Source organism: Stegostoma tigrinum, chromosome 18 (assembly GCF_030684315.1).
Source record: "Stegostoma tigrinum isolate sSteTig4 chromosome 18, sSteTig4.hap1, whole genome shotgun sequence".
Classification (NCBI taxonomy): Eukaryota; Metazoa; Chordata; class Chondrichthyes; order Orectolobiformes; family Stegostomatidae; genus Stegostoma; species Stegostoma tigrinum.
In genome coordinates, this window is record NC_081371.1 from 2,361,947 (window position 1) to 2,383,445 (window position 21,499).

General features: G+C 41.5%; 1 protein-coding gene across 7 annotated transcripts in view; it reads right to left on the bottom strand.

Annotated features, from left to right (window-relative positions):
• ddx11 (DEAD/H (Asp-Glu-Ala-Asp/His) box helicase 11) overlaps positions 1-21,499 on the bottom strand; it is a 72,829-nt gene that overhangs the window by 11,476 nt on the left and 39,854 nt on the right. For all 7 annotated transcript variants that reach the window (XR_009446868.1, XM_048548392.2, XM_048548391.1 and 4 more), the window contains 8 exons: positions 18,614-18,743; positions 14,157-14,291; positions 10,989-11,101; positions 9,413-9,485; positions 4,175-4,278; positions 2,059-2,208; positions 1,548-1,616; positions 625-725 (listed from right to left, as the gene is read on the bottom strand). Coding sequence is in view for 6 of the 7 variants with exons in the window: in XM_048548392.2 (XP_048404349.1) it covers positions 625-725; positions 1,548-1,616; positions 2,059-2,208; positions 4,175-4,278; positions 9,413-9,485; positions 10,989-11,101; positions 14,157-14,291; positions 18,614-18,743 (875 nt within the window). In the remaining variant the exon portion in view is untranslated. The remainder of the gene's footprint in view (positions 1-624; positions 726-1,547; positions 1,617-2,058; positions 2,209-4,174; positions 4,279-9,412; positions 9,486-10,988; positions 11,102-14,156; positions 14,292-18,613; positions 18,744-21,499) is intronic.

The window sequence follows — 21,499 nt, forward strand, 5'->3', positions numbered from 1 at the left end:
CCATTTCCAGGGAGATTGGCCCATCATACAGTGAGTGCTCCCTGCTGGTCACACGGTAGGGAGCACCTTCTATTAGCACTCCTTGAGATTTGTAATGAAAATACAGCAGCAGCAAGGTGACAGGTTCCTGGCCTTTCGCAGTCTGCATTAGTGTTGATCCTGATTTTAGAGGAATAACCATGATTCCTCGATGAGATGTGTGACTAAGTCTATTCTTCCCTAGCACCAAACATTGGAATAGTCAGGGTCTCATTTATAAACTCTGAGGTCAGGAAGATCTGTTGTAAAGCACTTTACGAAAAGTACGGTCTTCCCATCAGTCTCTGTAACAGACTGTCAGACCTGGTATTGTCCTGGATTCAGGCAAGTCTGTCATGATACCTCAGAGACACTAACTCTGACTGACAAGTCACTTTCTAGAGACACTTGGCAAGCCTGCTAATCTATTGCTTCACACACCAACATTCATATTAAATCCCACAATGGTTGGTCCATTCAAGCCCATTTTGGTTCACTCAGGCAGGAGGGAGGCAAAGTCCAACGCTGTACCAGCAACATTTCAAAGTGGTCTAGATAAAACCCAACTCAGAGGAACTTTGGAGCAATCAAATTATGAATTCCTACCTGCCCAGGTCATCTGAGAAGTTGATGCCTTCATTCATTTTTCCCCCAACCACAGAGAAGAGCAGGCCCCCAGTGACCAGGCCTGACGAGCGACTTGAATACTGCAGGACACCAGAAAATAAAGTAACTACTGCAGCCAAAGTTCCAAATATTAACCCCTTATCATCAATAACATGGGTCAATCTGCTTCTTCTCAGTCTTTGTTCCTGTCCAACAATATCAATGACCTGGAACCCTATTGTTATATGTGTATTGAGGGTGTTGCTCCTTTAAGAGAGCTGGTCAGGTGACCTGATAGAGGACAAGAGCTTGGGCTGTCTACAACAGGCTTTGGAACTATGAGCATCATGAATAGGGATGTTCCTGTTTAGATCTACCATTTGTCTATCTGGTATATAAAACCTGGTTCCAAAGGAAGCACCAATATAGCACTTATCACCTCAAGCAACTTGAATCATGACTGACTTTGGGACAGGTGATGGCCTAGCGTTATTATCTATTAATCCAGAAGCACAGATGGTGAGATCTGAACTCAAGAAAGAAAAGAAATCCTGAAATTAAAAGTTTAATGGTCACCATGAAACCATTGCTCATTGTTGACAAAACCCATCTGGTTCACTAATGTTCTTCAGGGAAGGAAATTTGCAACCTACCTGGACAGCTACATGTCACTCCAACCCACAGCAATGCAGTTGATGCTTAAGCAATTAGGGATGGGCAATAAATGCTGGCCCAGCCTGTGATTCCCACATCCAGTGAATGAATCTTGCCAAACAAGAATACAGACTTTTTTTTGTTTGTGCTGATTCTCACTGTGGGGTATAGATCAGCCCACTGGTACCTTGCTGAGATTGTCCAATTGTGAGTGTAAGAGTTACTGCCCAGTCTTGTCCTCAAACAGCATCTGCACTCCTGCTACACACCTGGATACATCTAGAGTATTCGGACAGCACCTGCTCCACTTGACTGGCATTTTTCGGTTCCTGGAATATCTACAGCGTCAAATTAAAGCATAAAAGTAGGTTAGGTAACAGAAATCACTTCCCAAGTCAAATATTGATCCAGCCAGAATCACAGTAATTCACATAGCAACAAGTACAGAGCAGGTCTGGTGTGATTACAAGCTAAACAATAGGTTTGAGATTCGCATTCGGTAAAGAAATTGGGGAAGTTGCTGGTCATGTTGGTGGGGGTGTGGGCTGGGGTAAAAAAAAGAGAGGAGAAATGCAGTTAAAAATCTGAGGACTGAACAATGCAAGCATGTGACACAAGGAATCATACACAAGATGCGAGGGGAGGGACATTTGTTTTCAGAAATAAAGACTTTCAAACACCCTATAAAATTCTTATCAAAAGAAAGAGATGTGGTTCCGAAATATCATCTCTCAGTTGATTAAAGCTGAAGGAACCATAAAAATGAAAGAACTGAGTTACCTTCTTTTTGGCTTCCAGCTGTGTCAGGAGACCTGTTGTTTCCCAGTGCGTGTACGCTTGTTTTTCATACTCATAGGATGGAAAGAAGCATACAATACCGCCAGGGACCACTTTACATAGATTGACCAGCACCCGGCCACATTCATCCAGCTACAAAAGAGAAGAGTTGGCATTAAAAGCAGAAGAATAATGAAGTATGGTCAACATCGTAGAGGGCAGACAAATGAATTCCAGAACTTGTCACGGAGAACAAGCTAAGCAGTATAGATCAGGGCTGTGCAGACATCCATTTAAACCAGGAACTTCAAGAAAATGCTGGGAGGCAGAACAGCCAAATCTACTAATGATGATGAACCCTGCACTGGCAGTGCCTCACCATGCCCTGGTACTCTCACACTTGCCACAGTTCTTGGGTTTGGTCAGTCGAAAGTAATCATTAAAACTGAATCTTTCTATGAGCTTTTGAAAGTGCCATCTAATTAGTCACACATTTCTACTCCTTCCCATTAGCCCTGCAAATATTTTTTTCTTCTAGTCTATATACCATATCCTTTTGAAAGTCACTATTGAATCATTAAAGGAGTTTCCAACTTATGAAAATATGATTTATGAACATTTTTACTTCTGAACAACATCTATTATTAATTTTAAGGACCCAGCACTCACTCATTCTTACAAATTGGCATTTAATACTGTCCTGTATCATGTTGAAATTTGCGTACAAATTGACTTAAAATCGTACTCAGGAATGGAAATGATACATAACCCAGGGGCTGCCTGTATACTAAATTACAGAATCCCTACGGTGTAGAAGCAGGCCACCTCAGCCCATCGGGTCCACAGTGACCCTCTGAAGAGCAGCCTACCCAGACCCACCCTTACCCTATTCCTATAAGCCATTTCCACCCAACCTACACAGTTGTAGACACTATGGGCGATTTAGCATTCCAATGACGTCCCAGTAATGTGTCTCCCAATCAGTTTCAAACACACAACTAAATTTGGAAAAGATGGTTAACCACCAATTCAAGCAACATCAGAACTTTAGGCAGAAATATAAAGAAGACTAATAAGAATTAAATTTTCAGATTCGTTTTATTCCATATTCACTGAATTAGCTAACAAGGCTTTCCAGAAATCCAGCAATCTTGTAAAGCTATTGAGAAACTGAGTGTGCCCTTACAAATTACAATGTATAACAATTAAATGACAGCTTTTACCAGTAACCATAGCAATGTACTTGGAATGCCAGCTGAGAAACAGATGATTAAGTGAAACTTCAGTTATACAAATGTATAATCAAAGAACTGACAACGTTCAGGCTTTAAATTCACAGTATTATTTGATATATGAGTTAGGAAGTCCTAAAACCTTCTAATAAACTTAACACATAGATTTATGACTTGCCTTATGGCAGCATGGAATCTGACACCAAGCCATTTACGATCAGGTAAACATACAATGGCCAATTTTCCAAAACTTGATTAAAACAAATTCAAAACTAATATTTATATAAAGTTTTACAAATGTTAAAAGTTGTGAATGTAAATCAGATTCAGGGGATATTTACTGAACAGTGTGCTATTCTATTGTCACAAACATCTTCCCAAATGTCTGAAGCTCCAGGCAGTAATTTCTGAGATCTAATTTGGCCCATCACTGAATTACAGCAGACCAAGTCTCACATGGGTGAGGGTCACAAAGAAATATATATCTGAGATGAGCTTGTCGCTACTTTGTATCACTAACCATTTACTGGAGGACCCCAAAATGAGAATCTCATCAAATTTACTGAAGGTACAAGGTGTTCAAAGTTTTCTTCTGCTTAGACACGTCGAAAATCATAAAGGCCTGTTGTTGCAATGAGTATAACCTTTCTTCACTTTGTTTTCTCTTACTTTAGCTCCTTCTTAACAGTAGTATATTACTGGTTTGCCACAACATCACACACCATGATTATAATTAATTGGGTCATTTACAGACATTGGTGAATTGGAGTTACTACAAATTGAACAAGTTCGCATTGAATATATCACAACTTTACAACACAATGCTTTACTGAGATATGCTGACTTATTTCAGATTTTGGAGACAGCTTCAGGTCTGAAATACTCACCAGCTGTGCCTTGTCCCTCTTCTGGAAAGTGAATTCAAGCTGCTGTCCTGATGGGCCACTACACAGGATTATTGGCAAAATGTTCTCTGGGGGAATCACGTGACCTAAGAGGTTTGGGAAAGAACTGTTAACTAGTAATTCTGCACTAAACATTTCAGGAAACACCAACTTGTAGATAGAGGCTGGGTGTTCATTTTGGGCAGGGGTAGCTGAGGTAACCAACCCATGACAGGCAATCAGCATCACTGAGAGGAGCAGACAGTCTGAGGAAACAGTGATAGGTGAGTTTCAGTGACAGGAGAGGACACAGTGATAAGTGTCAAAGCTCGGTTCTGGTATATACGTATTATTCTTTAAGCCGGAGGAAGTAAATGGAAAGAGTGTAATTCAATAGTAAGGCAGCACAGTCAGGTGTACTGCACCTCTTGTGGGACATGAGAAGTCAGGACACCTCATGTCCAAGGTGACCACATGTGCAGGACATGTATCTAACTGCAACTACTAGAAATTATCCTATCAGATACAGAGCGGTAGCTGGACTGATTGTCGATTACCTACAAGGCTGAGGTTGTTGTAGATAGAATGTGCAGCAAGGTGATCACAGCGTGGGTCGAGATTGCTGAGGTAAGAAGGGATTGTGTGATCACTAGGCACAGCAGAAGCACAAAGCAAACAGTGCAGGAGTTTCTGCAGACATTTCCGTGGCTGTAGGACATTCTGAAGGGGGAAGGAGAATCAGAAGTTGTGGACCAAATTGGTTCCAACGTTACAGGTTTAAAAAGAAAGGCATGGAGTCCTGAGAGCAGGGTATAGGGGGGCTACGGAATGAATAAAAAGCCAGGGCCTTAACAGTGGAGATCTCGAGCTTATTCCTCGTGTTACATGGTAGTGAGATCAGGAGCGTAGAGTAAACGAATGTGCGGCTGGACTGATCGTGTAGGAGGGAGGGATTTAGATTCTTAACATAGAAACACAGAAGATAGGGACATGAGTAGGCCATTTAACTTCTTAAGCCTGCTCCAGTATTCATCACAGATCCTCAGAGATCATCAAGCTCAATACCCTAATCCCACCACACCCCTACTCTTTTATCCTTTTCCCCACAACAGCTATATCTACCGTCGCATTGAAAATACAACGTTTTGGCCTCAAGGACTGTCATAGTGAATTCCACAGGTTCAAGAAATTCTTCCTTATCTCAGTCCTAAGAAGTTTACCTCTTATCTCTAAATTAACCCCAGTCCTGGGCTCCACCACCGTCGGGAACGTCCTTCCTGCATTCACCCACCATTCTTCTGAACTTCAGAGAATACAATCCTAACCAACTCAATTTCTCCTCATTGGTCAGTCCTGCCACCCCAGGAGTCAATTTGTGCAACCTTCACTGCACTCCCTCTGCAGCAAGGGCATCCTTCCTCAGAAAAGGAGGCCTAAGCTGCACACAACATTCCAGGTATGGCCTCACCAATGCCCTACATCACTGTAACAAACATCCTTGTTACTGCACTTGAATCCTCTTGCAATGAAGGCCAACATACCATTTGCCTTCTTTACTGCCAGCTGCACCTGCATGCTTGCTTTCAGGGCTGGTGCACAAGGACAAGCAAGTCTCATTCAACATTCACCGCTCTCAAAAAATTTACAGCCATTCAAATAATAACCTACCTTCCTTATTTGCTACCAATGTAATAACCTCATGCTTATCCACATAATCCTGCATCTGCCATGCATTTGCCCACCATCTCAGCCTGTCCAAATCAGACTACAACATCTCTGCATCCTTCTCACAGCTCACCCTTCCATCCAGCTTTGTATCATCTGCAAATATTGAGTTATTGCATTGCGTTCCCTCATCTAAACCATTAACATTGCTGAGGTTCCAGTACCAACCCCTGCATCACTCCAGTAGTCACTGTCTGCCATTTCAGAAGACTTTATTCCTACCCTTTGTTTCCTGTCTGCTAACCAATTTTCTACCTTCTGAATACACTACCCTCAATCCCTTGTGCTTTAATTTTAAACAATAATCTCTTATGAGGGCCTTCTGTCAAAAGCATTCTTAAAGTCCAAACAAACCATACCCACTTGCTCCCTATGATGGACTCTACTAGTTACATCTTCAAATAACTCCAGTAGATTTGTCAAGCATAGTTTCCCTTTTGTAATTGCATGCTGACTGTGTCTACTGTTCTACTATTGTTTTCTAAGCACTCTGCGATAAAACCCTTGAAAACACTCTAGCATCTTCCTCACTATTGACATCTGACTCACTTGTCTATAATTCATTGTTTACTCTCCATATTCCTTTTTAAATAGTGAGGTTACACTAGCTGCTCTCCAATCTGTAGGAACAGTTCCTATAGAATCTTGGAAGATTTTGCATCCATTATTTCTAAAGCCATTTCCATAAGTACTCTGGAATGTAAATTACTAGGCCCTGGATTTACTGGCCTTCAAACCCATCCATTTCTCCAAAATCTTTTTTCTACTATATAGTGTTTCAGTTCCTCCCACTCACTAAACCTCATACTCCACTATTTCTGATATGGTATTCACGTCCTCTTTTGTGAGGACAGAAGCAAAGTTCAATTTAGGTTGTCAGCCATTTCTTTGTTCCTAATGATAAATTCCCCTGCCTCTGACTGTAAGGACTTACATTAGCTTCCACCAATCTTTTTTCTCTTTACATACTTATAGAAACTTTTACAGTCAGTTTCCTGCAAGGTTACTCCCATTCCCTATTTTCCCCCTTCTTAATCCATCCATTGGCCCTTCTTTAGAGACCTTTAACCTGTTCACCATCCTCAGGTCTTCTGTATTTTTTTTGTCAATGTGTATGCCTCTTTACGCATTTAATATCAACTTCCCTGGCAGCCATGGTTTTGCCACTTTGCAATCTTTTATTCTCTTTGCAGTCTTGGGCCAGACAGGAATAAACTATGTTTTTAATTCACCCATTCATTCTTTCAATGTTTGCCATTACCTATCCACTGTGATTCCTTTCAGTAACATTTCCCAATCCATCACAGCTTGCTTACAACTCAAATTATCATAGTTTCCTTTATCAAGATTCAGGAGCCTAGTCTCAGAATCAACCTCACTTTCCAACTGGAAGAAAAATGTTATCATATTGTGGTCGCTCTTCACCAAGAGGTCTCTCACAACGACATTACCAATTATTCCTTTCTCATTGCATAAGGCCCAGTCTAAGAAGGCATTTTTTCTAGTTGGTTCTTCACCGTATTGGTCCAGATAACCATCCTGTATTACAGTCTGGGAATTCCTCCTCTATGGTGTTGAGACTCCGGTTAAGTCAATCAAGTATTTGGAGATTAAAGTCATCCATAATTACAGATGCTCCTTTACCACATCCATTTTAATTTCCTGTTTGATGCCATTCCCAACATCACCACTATAGTTTGCTGGGCTATATACCAGCACCAAAAATGTTTTTTGCCCCTTGGTATTTCTCAATTCTACCCCACAGATTCAACAGTGAGGTAAGATATGGGTTCAGGCAATCTTTTGTGTGTATCCTCTTCAGCAGTAATGCAACTCCACCGCCTTTTCCTTTTGTCTATCCCTCCCAAATACCAAGTATCCCTGGATTTTCAGTTCCCATCCCTGGTCATCCTGCAGCTATGTCTCCCTAATCCCAACTATACCATACACCTTTATTTTCAATGCTCCGTGCGTACAGCCACAAAGCTTCAAGGATTGCCTTTTTAATGCTTCTTGTCCCATTGCCACTGTCTTTTATTGTGTCCTGTTTGAGTCTGACCTTTTATTCCTCCAACTAACACTTATCTTACTCCTTTTTCTGTCTTTGTTCCTATCCTTGATCCCCTTTCCTCTGACTCCTTGCATAAGTCCTCACTCCCAACCAATTTAGTTTTCTCTCCCCTACCACTCTAGCTAAAAGCAATTCATGAGGCATTGGGGCTGATTCTGGTGAAGGTGGGTCTTATACAAACTGGACAGGTTGCATTTCAACAGAACTGGGACTGATATCCTCACAGAGGCATTCACTAGTTCAGCGGGGGAGGGTTTAAACTAGAGTGGCTAGGGATAGGAATCTGAGTGAGGAGATTAGAGTAAGGGAAGCAATGGATAGCAGCAAGTACTACAATAAAGTGTAAAATGTCAAAAAGACAAGTCTAAAGGCCTTTTCTGAAGAAGGGTCCTGACCAGAAACATCAGCTTTCCTGTTCCTTTGATGCTGACTGGCCTGTTGTGTTGCTCCAGCTCCACACATTGTTACGTCTAAAGATACTATATCTGAATGCATGGAGCATTAGTATTAAGGTAGGCAAATTAATTGTGCAAATAGTTGTGCACGGTACGGTATGATTCTGATTAGAGAGACATGGCTGTAGTGTAATCAAGATTGGAACTGAGCATTCAAGGGCATTCAATCTTTAGCAAGGATAGCCAAAAGGAAAAGGACATAAGGTGCTGTAACTAGTTAAAGGAGGAATCAGGGCAATTGTGGGGAAAAAAACGAATCGGCTCAGGAAATTTGGATGTGGAGGGCAGTGAAAATTCACCAGACTGACTCTGGGTTGGCCTGCATTTGCTGGAATATGAAGGATGAGAGGGAAACTCATTCAAACAAAAACAATTCTGACAGGGCTGGACAGGTCAAATACAAGTACGATGCTTCCCCAGGCTTGGGAATCCATAACAAGGGGTCACAGCCTCAGGGCAGAGAGGAGGCCATGTCATATGGAGGGAAGGAGAAATTTCTTTACTCAGTGGTGAGCCTGTGGAATTCTCTGTGGTAGAAGTCGCCGAACATAATGAAGAAAGAAATAGACTTCTAGAAGGAAAAGGTGTCAATGCTATGGGGAACGAGAAGGAGGATGGCACTGAGTTAAACAATCAGCCACAATCATGTTAAATACAGCATGTGTTTAAAGGGCCAAATGGCCTCCATCTGCTCTTATTTTTTGATAGTTACCCACTTTCTCTTCAAAAACCTCTATTGGGGACATTGACAGCTCAATTCCACACTTAGTTAAGATAACCCAATTAAACATAATAAAAGCATCAATTTTTGGAGTTCCACTCATATCTGAATAAGTCGTGAAACATTTGAATGAAACTGTGAAAACCATGAAGTGGAAGCTCAGAAGGTCTGGATGATGTGTCTGAACTAGCAACTGAATATATAGGTGCCGCCCTGCGAGAATGCCACTGATTAGTCACTGGTATAAAGTTGATAACGAATGAACTCACCACATGAAAACTCGAACAGCCGGTCTGCAGAAACACCCGATGCTAACAGCAGCTGGTCTTTGAATTCTTCCACCTAGCAATAATAATCAGAAACATTTGTGCATTATATGATGAGTAAGTGCTTGCCTCGCTCTACGGCTATACAAATGTCACAAAGCTCTATTAACTACTTTTGCTCATACTTTTGCAACCCCTAATACTGTGCAAATTCTCAGTCTGTCCTGAATCCTATACCCCTCAGGTGGTTTTATTAAACTATACTTTGGCTTTTCCTAGTTATCCTGCTCATTGCAGCTTTAGACGAGTTTAACACTGTATATTTTTCATGCTTTACAAAAATTCAGATAAAAATACTGGGATCAACCCTGCCTCAAATTCTTCTGCGTATCTTTTCAGTTATGCTATCATAACATTTAAAATGCTGCGATGTTGTTTCTAGTCAGATGATCCAAATTTAAATGACAGTCCTGAGCTATAAAACAGCCCAATGATTATTGCAGTAGGCTTCAGTTCATACGGAGGTGTGTGAACTTGCCCTTTGGTATAACTAAACTATTATCCATCCAAACTGTAGGCTTTTACTGTTCCAGAATATCAACTGGAAGGCCTAATACTCATTAGCTACATTTTTAAAAAATCAAAATACTTATCCTATCCTCGGTGACCATGGGAACCCCTTTTAGCTACTGCTCAATTCTATAAAATCAAACACTCTCTCCCTAACCTCTACAACTCCATAAATAATTTAAGAACTGTCTAAAACACCTTCTTGGGACAACTCAGTGGATCTGTCTAACTTTGGACTTAAAGGTCAATTTTGTCCTTGCTTCAATGTTACATAGGCTCGCAAATCAGAAACTTAAGTCAGATGTGCAGTGAGCAATATTTGATTTGATTTACTGTTGTCACATATACCAAAGTACAGTGAAAAGTTTTATTTTGTGTATAGTACAGGTAGATCATAACATACAAGGGCATGCAGATCATAGGATGATTGAGGCATACAGAGTTACCCCTGCACAGGTGTACAAAAGCAAGATCAACATTAGATTTGAAATTTGAGTCCACTCAGCAGTCTAATTTCAGTTACAATTACAGCTAATTACTGTTGCGATCAGCTAGAATGGTTTCCTTGGTGGTCTGAAACCCCTGTCTGTAGACTCTGCACAACAGTCAGTCGTGCTCAACTCACTACAGCAGTGACACAGATGTCTGAAAGGTCTTTGCACAGCAGTTTTGAAGGATTTTTCTTTAAGTAATGAAGTGTGAGGATTAAAAGAGAACGGCACACATTTCTAAAGCTGTTTTCTCCCTTGCTTCCTGAAGTTGAAAGGATATTTGCTTTATTCTTTCATGAGATCTAGGTGTTACTTTCGAGAAGGCTCCATTGGCATTTCAGCCAGGATGCTATGTTGCATATATACGACCAGAGGTGGACAACACACAAACATGATGATCAGACTTGAAGTCCACGTGTGCTCACATACACAAATGGAACAGGGTTTCTAGCAGCAATCACTGGATACCAGCCTTCTACTAATTTAAACATTACTCATTTGCATGAGGAAGCACTTACCGGTTGCATTGTGCCACCAGCGATGACCACTGCTCGACATTCCTTCACTACCTCAGCAAAGTGGATTGCTGGGTTCAACAGTAAGAACTTCAGGCTACTCTGGGACACTGTACCTACAGGACACAGACCCAAGTTCAAACATGACCCCGGCTCAAAAGAACAGTGAATCAATCAGCTCAAGCCACTAGTCCTTCACATCTGCCATCTGATTCTGTTGAAGAGGCCCCTTACACATGTTGACTTGCCTTTTCTCTATCAGTTGGTATGAACACAGCCAATGATTCCCTGCTCTGCTATCGTGAGGCAAAAGTCCTGGAAAGTGGAGAACTGGGGAAGGAAACCATGGAGAAACTGAGGATATCACACCAAGTGCACGGCCTTCTGACAGATAACATTTGAAACACATGAATCTAAAAGGCAATTGAAAAATATAGCCAAGTATTTCATGAACAGACAACCCGACTGGTGATGTTAGACAGACAGATGTAGTAGACATTTTCATGATGCAGATTACCAGAGTTTAAGATGAATGACCAGTCAAATTGCTTTTGTTGTGCTGGATGAGGTAGAGTTACAGATAAAACACCAAATCATGCCAGTGAACAGGCAGAAGTCTTCTCAATAGTGAAGCAGCACTCCCTCAGTTGTGTGCTGGTATGCAAATCTAGAACATCCTCAGAGCCTGGCTGTGGAGTTAACTTAAGTGAATCTTTGTTGGGTAAAAGTCTCGACTAAACCAATAGATGGGGTAGTACTGCCAGCTGTGGATCTCTGAGGAAAAATGTACAAAAATCCCCCAACCTATTAGACAGAATGATGAGTGTATGTTAACAGAAACATTTCATCAGCACCACACACAGTAAGAACCATTAGGAAGACAAGTGTCTTTGTGAAGGATACCAGTACAAACTAAGCAGCATCACTCAGGATTTGGAATGTCAAATATGGCTCTGTAAGTGGACTGGAGGAGAAATTGATGTGAGAAGCTGCTTGCTTTTGTGGTGCTGGGAAGGACAGGAGAAAGAAAAAGAGAATATTTTTAAAAAGGGGAATAGTGAGGAGAAAGGAGGCATGAGGAAGCAGGCTTGCAATCGTGGATTAAACGAAAAGAGAGAGTTTAGAGAGCCAAGAATTATAGTAACATTACTGTAAGTGGGATAAGAAGAAGTACAAGAAAGAGGAGCATTCAGTGAAAAAAAAATTCCCCACTGGATGACAGGCTTTCCTTTAGCTCATCTAGCAAGATGGAAGATGTTAGAGGAACCTCGCTAGAGAATGCAACATGGCAGTAATTTTGGAAACACTTGTGTTTTATACAGAGTTAAGAGTTTTTGATGTGAAAGAGTGCTTGCGCAAATAAGAAGTTCTTGGAGGCAGCTTTAGCAACGGCGAGGTGATTAGGGAAGATAGTGAGACTGTCAGCATCAAACAATAAAATTATAAAGACATCAGGCAGAAAACTGAGAATAGAATAGCAGTTAATGTCAAAAGGAAACCTAAAAGATCTATAGTTGTGAAAACTATAAACTATTATTAATGTAAAAGGTGATCCTAAGAATTTTAACCAACCTGCTCAGACATATTAATGACAACTCTGGGGCAGGTGGGAGTGGATGCTGGACTAGCCAGCAAAGCCCACCTGGAGTGAATAAATACAAAACCTGGAGAAAGGGACTCATTAGACTGCTCTGCAGAGCTAGTCAAGACTCAGTGGGCAGAATGGCCTCCTTCAGTGTTGTAATGACTCAAAGGTTATTTAGAGAATGTACTCAGTGAGGGCTAACCTAAGCAATTTCATTTCTGACCTTCAGGAATGGAAGTAATCAATATGTAATTGCTGAGAAGCCACACGAGGAATTGAGAACAGTAGTATTGAGCAATCACAATTTGCTCATGGGATGTGGGTGTCATTGGCTGGACCAGCATTTATTGCCCATCCCTAGTTGCCCTTGAGAAGTAGTGAGCTGCCTTCTTAAATTGCTGCAGTTCATGTGATGTAGACTGACCCACAATATCCTTAAGGAGGAAATTCCAGGATTTTGACCAGTAACAGTGAAGGAGCAGCAATATATTTTCAATTCAGGATGGGGAGTGGTTTGGAGGGGAACTTGTAGGTAGAGGTGTTCCAATCCTTTTTGCTGCCCTTTTCCTTCTAGATGAAAGTGGTCATGACTTTGGAAGGTGCTGTCCAAGGATGTTTGGTGAATTTCTGCGGTGCATCTTGTAGAAGATGCAGACTGTTACTACTGGATATTGGTGTTGGAGGGAGGAGCGAGTGCTTGTGGATGTGATGCCAATCATTCCGGCTGCTATGTCCTGGATGGTGAAGAACTTCTTGAGTGTTACTGGAGCTGCACACATCTATTTTCACCACACCCTGACTTGTGCCTGGTAGATGGCAGGCAGACTTTGGGGAATCTGAAAATGGAATGTAGTTTGGACAAAAAAAGGGGCTTGCAGTTACAACCACAGGAAATGCAAAAGCACCTTAACAGCCAATGCACTTTTAAATTATAATCACTACTGTTTGTAGGAAATTTAGCAGTTAATATAACAAGCCCCATGAACAGGAATGCAATTATGGCTGGACAATCTATCTCTTTGATGATTGAAGGGTAAATATTGTCCAGGATACCCAGAATAATTGCCTTGAAAACAAATGCTGGAGGTCACACCAGGTCAGGCAGCATCCACGAAGCGAGAGCAAGCTGAAGCTTCACGTCTAGATGACTTCATCAGAGCTGACGTGAAGTGTGGAGGGAGCAGCTAATCGTCGCCTCGTTCCTCTTTAAAGTGGTGTTACAGTAGGTTTTATATCCACCTGCAAGAGGCCAGAATTGAACCTCTCATCTGACAGGTGTCATATCCAATAGTGCAGCATGTCATCAGTACAGTACTAAAGCGTCAGTCTAGGATTCTTGCTCAAGTCTTGACTTTAGACTTGGATTCACGATACCGTAATCCAAGGTGAGAATACAGGTAGTGGGTCATGGCTGCAATAGGACGGACAGACAGCGGATGAGCTCCAAAATGGAGCAGAGGTGAAGTGTACTGAGCAGAAGGTAACTGAACAGTAAAAGGCAAATAACATGACTGTCTTCTCACACAGTCGAAATAAACCAAACAACGAAAGATGAGGAATTTGTAGGAGACACATCTCATGCCTACCTTGTTTCTGAATGACCACTCGTCCATCTTTGTTAGCGCTGGTGAGAGCAAAAAGAAACCCTTCAACTTGCATCATCGGAGACGCCATGACAGGCTGCTCCTGCTTGATGTCCTCTTCCCGCTCATGGAGTGTAACTACCAAATAAACAGTGGATCAAATAAATGGTCAGAAATACAAAACAGAAACTGAGCACTTTGATCCAGTTAGCAGCAGAGGCAGACATTGATTCACAGATATATTTGCCAGGATCCATCCCAACTTAATAAACTGGTTTCTCTAATCTGGATTTTAGTTTTGCCTTTCACATACCCAAACGGTTTCTTTCCTCCTGTTCTGAAGGTGCTGACTGGCATGGGGTAATTTCCACAAGACAGCTACTTTCATGTCGGGGTCTGACCCTGAAGCAGAAATCTGCTCTCAGGACTCCATACACATATACAAGGCTATAAAATATAGGAGCAGAATTCAGCCATTCAGCCCATCAAGTCGGTTCTGCCATGCGATCATGGCTAATACCACTCTATCCAGGCCTCTCGGTGTTCTATAAGTTTTACTGAGATCCTCCTTCATCCTTTAAAACTACAAATGCAGACCCCCAGAGACATAAAATCACTCCTCATGTGACAAACCCTTGACACACCCCCTGCCCGCCAAGTGAACCTGCATGATAATCTTAAGAGAATCCTGAACTAGGACTCCCAAGTCCCTTTGTGCTTCAGGTTTCTGAAGCCTTTCCCATTTAGAAAATAGTCCATGCCTCTATTGTTCCTACAACAGTGCACAACCTCACACTTTCCCACATCGCGTTCCATCTGCCACTTCTGCGCCCACTCTCCTAATCTGTTCAAGTTCTTCCACAGCTCCCCGCCTCCTCAACATTACTTGACCCTCCACCTATCTTTGTGTCATCTGCAAATTTAGCAACAATGCTCTCAGTTCCTTTGGCTGCTTCCAAGACACAATCAGACACCACAATATGATGATAGGTGACTAAAAGTTGGTTAAGCAATAAATTTCAGTGAAGCGGGGCTCAGTCGGAACAGGGAGACAAAGGAACAGGAAATAGGTGTCCAGGATCAGATGAACTTAAAAGACATCACTACAGGAAACAGGACAAACTAAATAAAGAGGCAAACTTAAGACTAGAGCAAGAGGACAGGAATCTCAAGGATTCTTTTAGTGCCAGAAGCAAAGGCAGCTAAACAGAAGACTTTAAACTTAATAACAATAAATGAACTCCTCATACTAGAGAGGGAAGCTGTGTAAAGAAGACTCTAAAAGGGTGCCAGGACTGTATTCCAGGATGGTCCTGGTGTTTTTAAAATTCACTCAGAAATAATGTTCACCTCATTGGCATTTATAGCCCTCGAGAAGGTGGTGGTGAACTGCCTTCTTGAAGCCCTACAATTCATTTGGTTTAGACACCCCCATACCCCATGTGAGGGAGGGAGTCCCAGAGTTTTGCTTCAGCAACACTGAAGGAAGGCGATCTATTTCAAAGTCAGGACGGCGAGTGGTATTGTTGCTAAGTGTCTTGTCGACAGTGCCCATTGATGCTACAGTTCGTCAGTATTTGTGGACATGCCCAAACAAGTGAGCTGCTTCATCCTGATAGTGCCAAGCCTCTGAATGTCATTGGAGCTGCATTTTCCAAGCAAGTGGGAAACATTTCATTTTACATCTGACCCGAGCCTTGCAGATTGCGGACAGGCTTTGGGGAGACGGAAGGCATGATACTTGCTGCAGGATTCCTAGCCTCTAACCCACTCTTGTAACTACTGTATTTCTGTCTAGTTCAGTTTTGTCTCTGCTTCAAGGTAACCCTCAAGATGTTGACAGTGGGGGATTCAGCCATAGCAATACCACTGAGCATCAAGGAGAAATAGTTAGAATCTCTCTTGCTGGGGATGGTAATCGTAACTAGTTAACGTAACTGCATTAGTGATCGAAAGCATGATTCTTATTTTGGGAATATGTAGATAGCACGAAAAATCCCAGGTTCAAATCCTGGATGAGACTTCCAGATCTTTATTGAAAAAGAGTTAGATATATAAATCCCCAGGGCCTGACGGGATCCATCCCAAGATACTGAAGGAGGTAAAGGAGAAGATTGCTGGGGCCTTGACAGAGACCATCATATCCTCTTTAGCCAGAGTGGAGGTCCCAGAAGACTGAAAAATAGTTCAAGTTGTCCATTTGTTTAAGAAGGGCAACAAGAATTATCCAGGAAATTATAGGTCAGTGATCCTTATATCAGTGGTAGGTAGGGAAATTATTGAGCAAGATTCTTAGGGACAGGATCTACTTGCATTTGGGGAAGAGTGGACTTATTAGGGATAGTCAGCATGGCTTTATGTGGAGGAGATCTTGTTTTACAAAACTGAGTTTTTTGAGAAAGTGATTAAGGATAGTTGATGAGGGTAAGGCAGTGAACGCTGCATACTTGGACTCTATTAAAGCATTCGACAAGGTCCCTCATAATAGGCTGGTCCAACAGCTCAAACAGCATGGAATCCATAGTGAGTGAGCAAACTGGATACAAAATTGGCTTGGTCATGGAAGACAGCGGGTAGTTGTGGAGAGGCGTTTTTCTGACTGGAGATCTTTGACCAGTGATATTCCATAAGGATCAGTACCGGGACCTATATGATTTGGATGACAATTGCAGGTGGTCTCCTTAATAAGCCTGCAGACAACATGAGAATTGGTGGAGTTGTGAATAGTGAGAATGGTTATCAAAGGATACAGCAGAATATAGATCAGCTAGAAGGATGGGCAGAAGAAACGGCAGATGCAGTTTAATCTAGGCAAGTGTGAAGTGATGTGTTTTGGGAAATCAAACGCAAGAGGAAAAGTAGACAGTAATTGGCCATTAGGGGCACTGATGCACAAAGGGATCTTGAGGTCCAGTCCGTAGCTCCCTGAAAGTTGCGACACAAGTGAACAAGGTGGTAAAGAAGGTGTATGACATGTTTGCCTTCATCAGTCCAGGCACTGAATATAAAAGCTTCTAAGTCATGTTGTAGCTGTACAAGATTTTGGTTAGGTCACATCTGGAGTATTGTATGCATTTCTGGCAACGATACATTAGGAAGAATGGGGAGGCTTTGGAGAGAGTTCAAAAAAGGTTTACCAGGATGTTGCCTGGTTTGGAGTGTATAAGCTAAAAAAGGAGAAGTTGGGCAAACTTGGATTGTTCTTTGCTACAGTATTAGAGACTGTGGGGTGACCTGATAGAAGTATATAAAATAATGAGATGAATAAATGTGGTGGATAGTCAGACTCAATTTCCCAGGGTGGAAATGTGAAATACGAGGGAGCACAGGTTCTGAGAGGGGAGAAGTTTTTTTTTTACATAGTGGGTAGTAGGTGCCTGGACTATGTTGCCAGAAGCAGTTCCAACGGCAAAGTTTAAGAGGCATTTAGACTGACATGCAGACAGGCAGGTAATAGAGGAATACAGGTAGATGGGATTAATTTAAAATGGCTTCATGGCTGGCACAGACATGATGGGCCGAAAGGTCTGTTCTGTGCTGTACTGTTCTATGTTCCATATGTGATTGCCAGTATGATCAAAAATTGGGCAGAGTGGCTACATGAGGTGCCCTGGGCCAGAAATGCATCTTGTAAATATGGGTAGGTAATATTGAAGGGCGGTATCAAAACACAACAGTAAGCTCAGAGAACAGACAATACAAGTTTGGATCCAGGTTGAAACCAGAGGATGAGAAGTTTGTTGGTGCAAAGGCTGAAGGAAGAAATCAGTGAGAAACATTCTGTTCGACTTGCGAATCCTGTAAAAATATTCATTTGATGGGAGAGAGGGCATGAATCAAGGTGAGGTACTCACAGGAGGAGAAAGTGTTAAAGGAGAAAGGGGAATACCTAGATACAAATTGGTGGTGAGGGTTACAATGTCACACCAGGGGTGGGGATGGTGGTTGGCACAGCCAGAGATGAAACTTCAGAAAGGAGCAAGACGGTGTCAGAGGGGCTTCTGTCAAAGTTAATGCAATCATCAACAATAAAAGGTCAGAGATGATTAGGAAGCCTCATTTGTTAGTGAACAGATATTCCGGAGGGTTGATTTAATATTGGTGCTACAAGATATGATTTTGGCTGAATCAGACAAGATGATCCACTTACAACAGACCGGAAGTTCATTCACAAAACAGTCACTGATAATTTCAGTTCTCAATAGTATCCAGTCAAATTTAATACATCAACAAGTATTTTTGTCATTTTTGACTGCAGTAGCTTGAATTTTAACAAACTATTGACTCAAGTCTTCTGTGGTCCTTTACTCACAGTGTATTGTAACACATAGCCTAAACTGCAAAGCATATGTAGATTGTGCATAGGAACAAACTAGTTTCAGGGCTGGAGATAAATGGCTTAGCACATCTCACTGAGAATAGAAACACCATAACCAGACACTGCAAAGTTACACACAGACCTTGTCCAGTGGGTTTCTCATTGAGCTTCTGAAGAAAATTCTCAAGAGCTGCTGTTTTGGATGCCTTTTGATCTTGTGTGTTGTTTGGTTTTGACACTGAAACCTGGTACTTCTCCACAAACCCAAAGAGCTGTGGAATGAAGGTAGCCAGTAAAATATCTGTGGTACAAACAGTGGTGCATATGGAAAAAAATACTGGAAATATAGAAACAAGTTTGTTATCTAAACGAACATCCAACACTGCTCACAACAATCTCAGAACTTCTCATGTATAGAAGGACATTTAGTGACGTTGTGGTCAAAGAGTTCAGAGGACTGGCACCCCATATAATGGCCTAATCTCTAATCTCTTTGAATACAGCACTTGCTGAATTGACCCATTTGTGATTACTATTAAGTTTAATTTATCATAGGCCAGAGATGGCACCGACTTGTACACATTTAGATCACTGAGCAGATATTGTAAAATACATTCTACCTAACACACCCAGAACAGGTTAGATATAGACAGGAAAACTCTCATGAACAGCACAAAACATGATTTCTGAATTTCAGTCATGATTCATTGCAGGGCTTTCTAATTTGACCACTTGATTTCTTTCCTAAACACAAGCAAGTGCTCACTAAAGAGGCCAAGGATTTTTCCAAAGTTGATCAGGATTGTAATAGTGAGTTTTGAGAAGATTTGTAGCTCAGGTTGAGTTTCTGGATGCGAGTTTGCTCACTGAGCTGGAAGGTTAGCTTTCAGACGTTTCATCACCATTCTAGGTAACATCATCACTGAACCTCCAATGAAGCGCTGGTGTTATGTCCCGCTTTCTATTTATCTGTTTAGGTTTCCTTGGGATAGTGATGTCATTTCCTGTTCTTTTTCTCAGGGGATGGTAGATTGGCTCCAAATCAATGTGTTTGTTGATGGAGTTCCGGTTGGAATGTCATACTTCTAGGAATTCTCGTGCATGTCTCTGTTTGGCTTGTCCTAGGATGCATGTGTTGTCCCAAATCAAAGTGGTGTCCTTCCTTATCTGTAAGGATACTAGTGATAGTGGGTCATATCTTTTTGTGGCTAGTTGATGTTCAAGTATCCTGGTGGCTAACTTTCTGCCTGTTTGTCAGTTCTTGCAAGGTATTTTGCAGATGATGTTCGTTTTGCTTGTTGTCTGTATAGAGTCTTTTAAGTTCATTAGCTGCTGTTTTAGCCCACAAACCCACTAACACACTAAAACAGCAGCTAATGAATGGTTTAGAGTCTGTCCTGCACAAGTAACTGACAAGCTGTCCAACTCTTAAGCACCCAAAAAAACTTGACCTTCTTCATGGTGGAAGCAGGGAATTGCATAATTTCTCGTGGAGGGGAGAAAAGCTTCTCTTAAAAAAACACTTCACAAAATGTGGGCTGGGTCACTAGCTGAATTTTCCTGTAGGCAGTGAACTACTTCCCTGAACTGTTGCAGTCCGTGGAGGGGTGGTAAACCCACAGTATTGTTACAATTCTGGATGGCACTGCCTGGGACTGTGGTGGAAGCAGCTTCAATCAAGGCAAAATTGAGAGCAATGGATGATTATGTAAATAGAAACAATATCCATCGGTATGGAGAAACGATAGGTGGATGACACTAAGTCACTATCCTCTTTCGGTCAGCCGGTACAGATATGATGGGCCAAATAGAATGCATTCAGTTTGGACTCAAAGTACTTTTACAACAATGCCTGGCTTGCTGAGCGTTTCAGCACTTTTTGTTTGGCTAATCTCTGTTTGGTTCCTGTAATTGTGGAAAAGCTGCTGGTTGAACTTGCTGGAATTTTGAAAATTCCTTTATGATTAAATAATACTGCAAACTGGGCTGTGTTTGCACAGGCATGTAAGCCAAGGAAGGATGGAATGTTTATGCGACTTTTACAAAATAATATTTTGCTTTTAGTTTGTTAAACATCAAAACATGGAACAACTGCCCTGTTAATTTTGCAACCACACTGATATTTTATTTCTACTTTGTCTCGTCTGTCTGATCACAGTCTGCATCAATGAATTAACCACAATTTACTATTTCAAGCAACTGTCCGTTCTCTTAAAAACATTGTAAAATATAAATTTACATGGAATACCTTGAGAAATATGCATCCTATGGTATTTTAATTCAGTTTGGAAGCTGTCAGTGGTTACTAATTCATTTAAAAACTGTTCTTCAACCAAAGAAAGGTTTGAGCACTGGTATTCATGATCAGTCCTGCATGGGCTTTTACCACTGTAAAATTTCTAAGGTTTTATTGATGTGGAGATGCCAGTGTTGGACTGGGTTGGACAAAGTCAGACGTCACACACACCAGGATCTAGTTCAACAGGTTTATTTGAAATCACAAGCTTTTGGAATGCTGCTCCTTCATCAGGTCAAGATCGCCTGACTTCCCCTGATTAAGGAGCAGCATTCCAAAAGCTTGTAATTTCAAATAAACCTGTTGGACTAGAATCGGGTCTTGTATGAAATCTGATTAAGATTTTATTCACCTACTCCCAATTGTTTATATTTCACTAGAGGAGAACAGCAAAAGATTTGCATGGCTCATAGCAGCCTTTACAGGAGAAACTACTTATGGGTTTTGCAGACAGCAGTCTGTCCAGTTCCAAATGTGTTTTTCTTTTCAGTTCAGTGCAATTGCCAGTGGATCACTGAACCAGGATTCTGTTTATATTTCAGTTTAGATATTGCTTCGATTTCTATATTTCATTTTCCCTTGAAGGCTAGTAAGGTGACAACACCATTAACATTTGACAGGTGATTATTTTATGTTGGACAACTCTGTATCACTTCCCAGTTTTATTTCCAAATTGCTTTAAGTTTAGAAAAGTACCAGCTTGTAACTACTTGTATACAAAAATCACTTGCT